The sequence below is a fragment of the Puntigrus tetrazona genome, chromosome 15 (genome assembly GCF_018831695.1).
Source record: "Puntigrus tetrazona isolate hp1 chromosome 15, ASM1883169v1, whole genome shotgun sequence".
In the NCBI taxonomy this organism is placed as follows: domain Eukaryota; kingdom Metazoa; phylum Chordata; class Actinopteri; order Cypriniformes; family Cyprinidae; genus Puntigrus; species Puntigrus tetrazona.
The window spans coordinates 6,458,837-6,469,984 of NC_056713.1; the positions used below are offsets into that span (position 1 = coordinate 6,458,837).

The 11,148-nt window shown below is 38.7% G+C and overlaps 1 protein-coding gene across 1 annotated transcript; it reads left to right on the plus strand.

The window, feature by feature from the left end:
- The first annotated feature begins 1,247 nt into the window (after positions 1-1,247).
- On the plus strand, positions 1,248-10,424 carry ppp5c (protein phosphatase 5, catalytic subunit). Its single transcript, XM_043259587.1, has 13 exons — positions 1,248-1,388; positions 2,803-3,044; positions 4,183-4,330; positions 4,798-4,919; positions 5,531-5,605; positions 5,714-5,806; positions 5,928-6,033; positions 6,111-6,253; positions 6,339-6,426; positions 7,027-7,067; positions 7,157-7,335; positions 7,728-7,809; positions 9,111-10,424. Exons 1-13 carry the CDS (start codon positions 1,298-1,300, stop codon positions 9,171-9,173), a joined length of 1,473 nt encoding a protein of 490 aa, XP_043115522.1. The 5' UTR covers positions 1,248-1,297; the 3' UTR covers positions 9,174-10,424.
- Positions 10,425-11,148: the final 724 nt, after the last annotated feature.

The window sequence follows — 11,148 nt, forward strand, 5'->3', positions numbered from 1 at the left end:
TGAACCACGTTCATTTCTAGAGCTGTGTGTAAAGAAGAGAGACTCTGATACGCATGTGAACATGTCATTAGGAACTAGATGTTCATTTTTGTAAAATCTGGTTTCTCGCTATTAACCTTTTTTGTTAATTAAGTTATTATTCTTATTGAATTGTGTGTGTACAGAACAGGATTAAGCAACTGAACTGGCAACTGAATTGAGCCTGTATGTCCCGATAGGCTATGACTTTCTCTAAAGCTGCTTTGAAATGATGTGTATTGTGAAAAGTTCTATGCCGATAAATCGCGCTTGATGTCGTACCGTACTGTTCACTCTTAAAGTGAATTCTGTCGGTGCATCTCATTCACCTGTAATCACTGTAACATGTGAGGGAAGTTAGCTGGTTGTCTGTAACCTGATGGTTTGGTAAGAAAGAATATGCAATTAGCTCATTGTTCAAGATCCAGGTCAGCCTGTAATTTCTGTTAGAGTTGCGCTGTTATTTATTCTTGCCCTGTTCCCTCCCAAAGTCTGCTAGGTTGCTCCCAATTAAAAGTTATTTGTTTGTTTTGTTGATAAATGAATTCCTTATGTTATGAAAGTGGTTGTGTGCTTAAATTCTGGGAAGTGAGAGTGTTATGCAAGGTAAAAAAAAAATGGATCACATAAGTACCATGTAAATCAAAACTTTTTAACATTATTAAAGACGCAAATCTTTTGCATTAAAATGGCATGAAAAATTCAAAACAACAAAAACACCAAGTAACAAACAATACATGCACATACCATAAAACTCATAACACAATGGCTGCCTAACATCCTCATTATCTCTAGGCCATACATACACATGTCACAAATTACATGGCGACATTATTTATAAATATTTTTTGTTAAAATTAAAAAAGAATCTGTAAAATAGCGCTGCTGCGCCCCCTTCAGGCTAATAGAAGACATTACGCATTGACATACACGGCTAACTAAACTCACCTTTTGATTATTAGATGAGATCAGACTGGTTTTCGTTTCTGTGTATACAGTTTTACTTCATTAATTTTGCCACATCTTCTTTCTATGCATAGTTATAAATGAATTAAAATTAATTAAAGTCGACAGCGTAAATAAAGTAATTCCCGGCATTCTGGCAATAACCTGCACGCGTTTATATTATATACAAATGTGTAACTGGTTATGATCCTTGTAATGAGAATCTGTGTTTTGATGCTCTGGAGTCCGGACTGTTCTGGAGATTCGGAAAAACGGCGCTCGACGACCCTCTTTTGCAGGTGTTTGCGACAGCTCTCCGTGTACGCACGGCAGCATGACGGAATACGGCAGTGAGAAGATGGCGGAAGAAGAGCGGAATGCCAGTGCAGAGAAACTCAAGGAGAAGGCGAATAACTACTTTAAAGGTAAAAGCTTCTCAGATATCTGGCGTGGGTAAGCGAGTGGATCGATATCGACGGGATAGGGCAGCGCGGGACGGGTTTGTTGCGTCGTGAGGACTGATGAGCGTTATGAGAGGGAAATGTGTGTGAGATGAGCACGAGCAACACATGATGAATCAGACGTACTCGTGAAGCGCTCACTCATCGGACTTTCTTCTTATGTAATCGCCGCGATCCGTTTACTCGACATAAATCGATGACGAAGAGCAGAGGCGCCATAATAGCCGGTTTCCGTCCGTGAGCTGTCAGTCTAGACGTGATGCTGTGATAATAATGCTGTTTCACTGTCACCATCCTGAAGAGCCTCGAGAAGAGCTCACGTGCGATTATAAGGCCGTCATCTGATCCCTGTTAGTCAACGGCGTCAGATCTGTCTCCTTTCATTACATTTCTGGACTCTTCGTGTAGTTTCGTCTCGAAAAACCGTTTTCCCTCACTATCTTCTGCAGATTTCCAAAGACCGCTGAACATTAGTTTAACCGCGAAATGTTTCTAGCGTCTAAAATAAATCATCAGATAAATGTATTACCAAGTGCGGTAAAAGTTGTTTTTTTTTTCCACGCAGTTCATTCTTAAATATTAAAAAAAGATTTTTTGTACCCGTTTATTTTTTCTGAAATTATTTAGCACCTCTCTTTACATTTTTCAGACATTAAGTTAAATTCATTATTTTTATATATATATATATATATATATATATATATATATATATATATATATATATATATTTTATATTTTTGTTTTTATATTTATTTGTTTTTTATGTTTGAACCCATATGCACTGAAATTAGAGAATGAGATATTATCATTATTGCAGTTATATATGTATATATGTGTGTATGTTTCTCTGAAGGCAGAAATCCCATTTCTCCTTTGTTCATGGAGCACTCTTTACAATACATGCATCTAAATGCACTTAACACATATAATACTGAATTGCGTTTCGGGGCTGCAGCAGAATGTTTTGTTCTTTCCTCTTTTACTTTCTGCTTGAATTGTGTGCTGTAGCGCGCCGTCAACATTAGCCCTATTGTTCAGCGCTGCCAACGCTAGGATAACTGTTATTTCATGCTCTAGGTTTTTGTTTAACGGTGTTCGCCGCACGGACCGTGTTTCTAATGAAGGAACAGCTCGTTTCAATAAAGAAACTCAGAAAAATCACAAAAGCTGCCTTGACGTGTGTGCATAAAGTATCTCAATGATATGAAAATAATACTTTTATATTGCATGCTTGCATGCAATCAACCTTCAATTAATATTTTTTTTAATTACATAAAATTACATAAAAAGGCACTCGGCTGTTTCTTCAAGTATGGCGTAGATGCAGTGTTTTGTGATGTATTGCCATTCATATTCATTAACTGTCTCTTGATTTCAGATAAAGACTATGAGAACGCCATCAAGTTTTACACGGAAGCAGTGGAGCTGAACCCGAGCAATGCCATCTACTTCAGTAACAGGAGTCTGGCGTACCTGCGCACCGAGTGCTACGGCTATGCGCTGGCGGACGCCACACGAGCCCTGGAGCTGGACAAGAACTACATTAAGGGCTACTATCGGCGAGCCACCTCCAACATGGCCCTGGGCAAGTTTAAAGCCGCGCTTAAAGACTACGAAACGGTGAGACTGCATCTGAAAGTATTCAGCTGAAACAGCAGTTTCTGGTTTTCTGTTGATAGTTACAATTTTTTTTTAAATATGCAAATAATCATTGTAATAAAAAGTATAGGGTTGTAGGGGAATAAATTCAAAGTCTAAATGGCACGGTCTGACTCGGCGTGTTATTTTGAAAGTATTAAAGGAGTATTACATATATTTCATTATGTTAGCAGTGTGGCTCGTTCTTTAAGGTTTGCCTGAATGATGATTGCTGGGTTTAATCTGAAGACGCACACACAGATTGACACGTTCGGTGTGTGAAAATGAACGTAAAATAACGTTTTGAATGCGTTTCTGATTAAATAAGCAGTTATTGATGTCATAAAACCATGAGTGTTTTGTTTTAAAGGTGAGAAGCTATATATATTCATTGTTTTTGAAGCTTTAGTGTACTGTTGTAACAGAATTCTAACAAATCACTTCTTTTTTTAAAAACTGCTCAAAGCAGTAAAGTCTTATATTTTCCACACAGCATGGGCTTGGTGTTGTTTCCAAACAAAAGGACATCTATAGTTATGGGTATCAATATCGGCATAAGAATCAGCCAAAATTAGTTTAAGAATATTGGCTAAATTCAGTATCATGCATGCCTAATAGGGTTGTGACGGGAAGGATATTTCCTGGTTAATCGATGTGTGACACCACCATTAATACCCGTAATCCTCGTATAAGTGAAATCTGATCTGTGCGCGGCTGTCGTTCGTTCGATGACTTGCATCGAGCAGCCATGTTCAGTTTTAATTGTCTGTTCTCTTACCAAACTAAATGGTTTTTATTTTAATAAAAATATCAAAACGACGGTGTGGGACGGTGTCATGATGGGAAACAGGCGATCCCTAGAATCTGTTATTCTTGTTTTTGCCTCCACCTTCCCCAGCTCCACCTGTGTAGATCTGCTATGAGGTTTTCGTGTATGCTTTGGGGGTCATTCATATACGTTATATCTGCTGCAGCAGCATTTCTTACATGCTCAGAGCAGCATGCTGTGGATGTATTGGCTGTAGCAAGACTTTACTTCACCACACAAACTTGATTTTTAAAATTAACTAAATGTATTTTTTTAAATGTTTTTCTGCTGTTGTCTTTTCGTTTCTAACAGGTAGTTAGAGTTCGTCCGAATGACAAAGATGCCAAGATGAAGTACCAGGAGTGCAATAAGATTGTCAAACAGAAGGCCTTTGAACGGGCCATTGCCAGCGACGAGCTCAAGCGATCGGTCGTAGACTCCTTAGACATCGAGAACATGAGTAAGTGCTTTGAGAGCGTTTCATTTGTTAGGTGCAAATTATGTCAATCAAGCAATCATTTTTATTTATATAGCGATTTTAACAACACGGGTTGTATCAAAGCACTGAACAGTATAAAGCAGAAGAAGACAATGACAGGGATGTATAATGAAGAGAGTGAACAATCGACCCTAAACATAAACCTACATGTTATTATAAGCAATCATCTCAATATTTATTTTTGTATTTACTCTTTAACAAAGATACGTTGCAATGAAGTGCAAATATTTTTTTTGCTCTCGTCTCTCACCGCAAAAGAAAAATGCTGATGTTATTTTCATGTAAAAATGATTTAATTGTAAGAATAAGGCGACCTAAAAAAATACTAATAATTGATAGCTATTATGAATCTCTGTGTGTGTTTTTTGTTTCAGAAATTAAGAAATTAATCTATGATTTTTAAAAAAAAAATTATTCTCTTCCACCAGCAATCGAGGATGACTATGCTGGACCTAAACTTGAAGATGGAAAAGTTACACTGACGTTCATGAAAGACTTGATGGACTGGTTCAAAGACCAGAAGAAACTGCACAGAAAGTGTGCTTACCAGGTGAATGCTCTTCAAATGCCTGCTCACAGATCTTGAAACACAACCGTGATCATTTAATATTTATTCACTGAAGGCTGGATGATGTATCGATCATATCTAATAAACTTGTAGGATTGTATAGCGGTTACTCTTGCGTGTTATTGCAGCCTTCGAGCGCTAAAAGGTTTGAAAGAGCTCACACACACACTACACATGAAGCCACGCAGTGTCTGGTTACTGAATAGATTTCTTCCTGGCTTATTGTGTGTAATATGGCCAAATGTTCAAAAAATAGAATGCGCCTAAATACGTTAGCTCTTAAAGCGACAGCAGCGAGGTATACCTTCGGTCAGTACCCGGATGGGGTCCTCCTGGCCAGCAGGGGGCACTAACCCTGCGCTCTGTGTGGGTCTTCATAGCTATATGCTATACCGTCCTTCCAATGAGTCGTGTGGCCATTTAAAGTCTTAAGGCACTTCTCGTAAAGAATAGTAATCTCAGTGTCGTGAGCAAATTGTCTCCAACACTCAATGAAGTCTCATTCAATCACTCGTTCATTTTTTTGAGATCCACCAAAACAGTTTTGCCATTGACTGGAGCTCATAATCGATGTTTCTGATTTCTATTTTCAGATGCTGGTTCAAGTTAAAGAGGTTTTATCCAAACTTCCAAGTCTTGTTGAAATCACATTAAAAGAGGTAGAACGAGTGTTCAGTTTCCAGAGACTTCTATTTTATTTCTGGCTTTCCTTTGTTCCTGTGATGATGAGCTGATATTCCCGTTCTCACTGTTGATGCGTCTTGTTCTTTAGACAGAAAATAACTATTTGTGGAGACACACATGGCCAGTACTACGATCTTCTAAATATCTTCGATTTGAACGGTTTACCATCTATAACTAATCCTTATGTATCCTTTTCCTTCTGGGCTGGAGATGTCTTGTGTTTGTAATCGCATATACATTGTCTAATAAGAAATATTTAAACCGTCGCCTTAGTCCTAGGTGAATTATTCTTGACTTCAGTCTCAGCTGTTCAATGGTGACTTTGTGGACCGCGGCTCTTTCTCAGTAGAAGTCATCCTCACGCTGTTTGGCTTCAAGCTGCTGTATCCGGAACACTTCCACCTTCTTAGAGGTGAGGACACGCTTACAAATCCCCAAACATATCGGGAGTGCTGGATAAATGTGCTGATCTGAAATGTCTTACTGAAGGTAACCACGAGACGGATAACATGAACCAGATGTACGGTTTCGAGGGTGAGGTGAAGGCCAAGTACACCGCCCAGATGTTCCAGCTCTTCAGTGAAGTTTTCCAGTGGCTTCCTCTCGCTCAGTGCATCAATAGCAAAGTGCTGGTACGAGACGGGGCCGGCCAGTCCGCGTTTACACCAACTTGTATTTTTATCTTTGGATCTGAGTAGGAGCTGTGTTGTGTTTCAGGTGATGCATGGAGGACTGTTCAGCGAGGACGGGGTGACTTTAGATGACATTAGAAAGATAGACAGGAACAGACAGCCTCCAGACTCTGGTAAGACACGTCTCATAACCCAAGACACTTTTCTTCATGTCTGAGCTTACGTGCTTATCCATAAGGCTGTGTAATATGGCTAAAGTAAAATAAAGCACCTGAAAAACAAATACAGCTTAAAGTAAGGTTTCTATATGGTGAGTTGAGGAGTGTTTTCTTCTATGTAATCGTAGAATTTAACGGTCGTCTTCAATGTACTCGCTTTTTTAATGTTTCATGTGGTCTGAAAGCACGGCGCCCGAGTTAAAACGAGTTTAACCTGTTCCACTGTCTGTAAATAACCACAAAATTATACTAATGATATGTTCTGCGTAACGATTCTTAGAACACGTCAGGCGTGAGCAATTCATTAGATGCGCAGTCACGAGGTTCATTAGTGTTTTCCTTAACTGTTACCGTTGTTGTATTTTCAGTGTGATTGTAGCATTTTCACGATTCCTTGATTTCCTCCATAAATTAAATTGTGGCAAACTATAACGTTCAGGGTTTCACTCATCGACGTTTCTAAGCCCAGAAAGCCCTGCCTGTGTTATGAACAGCTGCAACCACTTTTATTGCACGATGTAGAACTCTAGCTCTAATCGGTTCTTTCTTGCTCAGGTCCGATGTGTGATCTCCTGTGGTCAGATCCTCAGCCGCAGGTCAGTTACGTTCTCCTCCTCCTCCTCCTCCAGCTTGAGCGAAGGTTTCTGGTCTCAGCTGCGTTTGACCCATGCGTGTTCTCCTCCAGAACGGACGGTCCATCAGCAAGAGGGGCGTGAGCTGTCAGTTTGGGCCTGACGTGACGGAGCGCTTCCTGGAGCAGAACAAGCTGCAGTACATAGTGCGCAGTCATGAGGTGAAAGGCGAGGGTTACGAGGTCACTCACTCAGGGAAGTGCATCACCGTGTTCTCAGCGCCAAACTACTGGTACGAAAACCTCCCGCTTCCGGTTAACCAAGAGACATAAAACCATGTCATATTGCAGATATTTCGCATTAAGAAAATGAAGCCTGATTACCAATGCCTGAGCCCGGGTCCAGCTTCAGCAAACCATTATGAAAACGATTGTCTAATGGAGATCGGTTTAATTTTGCTCCGCTAAAAACTAACGTGTGCCTGAAATTTCAGAAACGAAGGATATGGCCCAAAAAGCAGCTGATGTAATGTCACTTTTAGCCAATTTTAAACCAAAGACATTAAATCATCAGTGATGAATGATGGGAAATGTATGATTTTAAAGTATGTTAGACCACGTTTGGAGTGAAATTCGAATTGAGTTTGATTGAGTTGTATTCATGGCTCTTTCTTTTCTGTGGTAGTGACCAGATGGGAAACAAAGGAGCTTACATTCATCTCAGGGGATCAGACCTCAAGCCAGAGTTCCACCAGTTTACTGCTGTGGTCAGTGCACTTCATTTTATGCTCGTTTTCATCCACAAATCTTTTGGGATTTCTATATTTGCCATTTTTTTTCAACCACATTGGTTAAGTTTTTCCTGTTTGGACGGTTTGTCTAAAGCTCGACTTGTATTTTGATGCGTCATTAAGTTACTGTCAGTTTTAATGGTTCTAGTTATTAATTAGAGAGTAAACAAAGAAAGTATGATAGAGATTGTTTTTTCTAGAAAGCCAAATGAGATTTTTTTTTTTTCAATTAACCTCAGTGTTTAGCAAATGCTCATCATTTAAATATCATTTAAACAAGTCTTTGAATATCTAATAAATGGTAAATTTCACAAACCTTGCAAACCTAGCTGTAATACCCTCTAAAGAGTGTGCACTTGTAGACTGCATGAAAACAAGTGTATGAGAATTTTTTTATATTTTTTTAATAGCACAATAGGATTACAGGATCAAGATGTTGTCATATAAATCATGTCATTTTCAAGTTCCGTTTTTGTCAAAATCTGATTTATTTTCATGGGTTTTGTTATTTAAAATAATTTCTTTAAATTATAAATTAATTAGTAGTACTATTATAAAATAAAACAAAGATCCGCAATTACAGTGCTCTGCAACAACAATTGATGTATTATTATTATTTAAAAAAAATACATATTTCAACAATTGTTTAACATTTGTTTACGTCATAGTGTGATGTTGCGTTTATCCGCGTTGAAAAATATCAAAACTGGTCATTTTTAAACGAGATGCTAATGGTCCAATTAGATTCAATGATCTTTGCTAAGCTATGCTAAAGGTGCTATCGCCAGACCCGGAGATCGGCCGAATAGATTCAACTTATTAACTCTGTGTAGTTGGAGAACGAGCCCATTTCTAACATGAGCGTTCCTTTTAAAATTGTGGAATTAAAAATGAATATCTTCCTCAGTGTTTTTGTCTCGTTTTTCCAAACGAATATGTAAACATCCTTTAATGCACAATGCATTGAGATGCAAAACATGCTTTCTTAAAAATGACAAATAAATTGAGCTTAAAGCAAGAACAAATGCCTGTAAATGTGTTACGAAGAAGTCCATCGGTGGAGATTCGTTCCGTTAATTCATAAACGCTTCATTTGAATGAATTCCACGGAAGTCCCGCCATCACTTTTTGCATTGTGATAACTTGAATAAGGTCTCTAAAAAAGTATTTTAATTACAATTTAAAACTTTTTAATGTCATTTATGTAGTAATAGTAAACAATTAGGCGTGCGTTTGTGTGATGAATGCGGTCTGATCTGTTTTTTCCGTGTCCTCAGCCTCATCCAAATGTCAAACCGATGGCGTACGCCAACTCTCTGATGCAGCTGGGTATGATGTAGAGCTGAAGCCCACGGTCCACACCAGTCCCTCCAGATCCACTCGCATCCGGCTCATCCCCGCGTCCCACACACCCTCTTCCTCGCGTACACGCGCACACTTTACAGAACTCAAACCTGTAGATACACGGGGGGGAGAAGCGCTCGCGCTGGCAATGCCTTGACGTAAAAAAAGGAACTAGGAATGTTATTAAATGATGTATTGACCCCGCCCCCACCCCACGCTCTCGTCATTAAGGTATCGTTCATGTAGAGCTGCGTGGTTTGAATCGGATGATTAAATGAGCTGAATCGTACCAAAGAACGGGCGAGTGTATACGGCTCACCCCCAAGTAAGGGTGTCGATGTAGAATTAGTCCAGAGGCTAAAACCTGGTCAGCACTTTTACCCACCGGCGTGTTTCTACACTGGGCCTTTATTTAGAGATTTTACCCCTTCGCAATCCTTCATCTGAGGTACTGTTGGGAGAATTGTCATTTCAATACCGTAGCAGTGTGCGCCGTCTATCAGAAAATACATAATAAAAGTCACCTTTGATAACAGGAAGCCAGAGTTTCTGTGATTTAAACGGATTTAGCTCCACTTTTTTTTGGCTTCTCTTCTCCTTGTTTAAGAATAGGGAACATCGCAGTATTGTGAAGCTCAACGAGTGTTCGGTGTTTCCGCTCTGTAGACAGCTCCCGCACATTCTTCTTTCTCCCAACACGCTCGACTGAAATGCACTGGAGATGCTCCGTGACCCTCGTGTAACCTTCCAACCTTCGTGTGGACTCCGAATAATACAGCAGAAACCTACCTTCCTCTCTTTAAGCGCACAGCAGCCATGTCCCATCCCCTTGACTTTTTAGAGAATATCATATACACCAACGTGTGTGTGCGCGCGTGTGTGTGTGTTATATATATATATATATATCTCGCAGACATGCATGCATACACACAGCATACACACTGTATATTGAAATTTCTGTGTACATGTTTGGAAAAAAAGATATTGAATAAAAAAAGCGCCAGTCCAATAATGTTGAATGTGTTCATACCTCTTTGTGTTCTGTTAGTTTGACATGAGTGACAGCAGGATGGCGAGGTCGCTTTTATCAGCACTGGCTGCAGCTGATACGAAAGAATGTTTCGTTCAATCGACGAGGACTGAATGGAAAAAACGTGTCATTTTTTTTAAAGAAAATGTCTCCGTACTGCACAATAGGCATCTTGTCTGGCGAAATATGTTTTAAATAAAAATTTCAATGAAACTGGTTTTGTGACTTTTTTTTTTTTTTGACTCGGAGAGGTTTCGATCGAGTGTTTTAGTGAGTTTAATGCTGTCGTGTTTGACTTTTAACAGGGTTTCTGTTAGGTTGTGGTTAGCATTGTGCTAAAGAGTATTGCTGTGGTTAGCTTGTGGGTGGCTGCCAGTAATAAACAAAGTTCTATGTTAAAAGTTCAATGTTAATGTCTATGGTAATGGTTTTACTAAATTAATTTTGTCCCTGGAGCACAAAAGCAGTCATAATTAACATGGGTAGCAATAGCCAACAATACACTGTATGGGTCAAAATTAGACATTTTTCTTTAAAGGCATTAATTAAAGATCATGTTCCATGTAGATATATATTTATATTTCCTGTACTGGAAATATATATTTATATACTGTAAATACATCAATACCTATTTTTTGTAATATGCATAGCTAAGAGCTTTTCTTGGAGAACTTTAAAAGGGAATTTGTAATATTTTTAGTTTTTTGCAACCATAGATTCCAGTTATATCTTTGCCAAATATTGTCCTATCCTAACAAGCTCCTAACAAATCTCTATCTTTTTTTTTTTTTTTTTTTTACTATTGACTTTTAATTGAATTTTGGCCCAGGGTCACAAATGATTGGAGTTACAACACACACAAAAATGAATGCATTTTATTTAAATGTTATTTATTTATTTTAGTAATAAACATATACCAACTATTAAGTTTTACAGTAATT

What these genes read in the sequence shown, in the direction of transcription:
- ppp5c (XM_043259587.1), top strand. Translation starts at nt 1,298, where the DNA reads ATGACGGAATACGGCAGTGAGAAGATGGCGGAAGAAGAGCGGAATGCC. An exon ending in CATCTATAACTAATCCTTAT is followed by an intron (nt 5,807 to 5,927) that starts GTATCCTTTTCC and finishes CTTCAGTCTCAG; the next exon opens with CTGTTCAATGGTGACTTTGT. An exon ending in TCCACCAGTTTACTGCTGTG is followed by an intron (nt 7,810 to 9,110) that starts GTCAGTGCACTT and finishes CCGTGTCCTCAG; the next exon opens with CCTCATCCAAATGTCAAACC.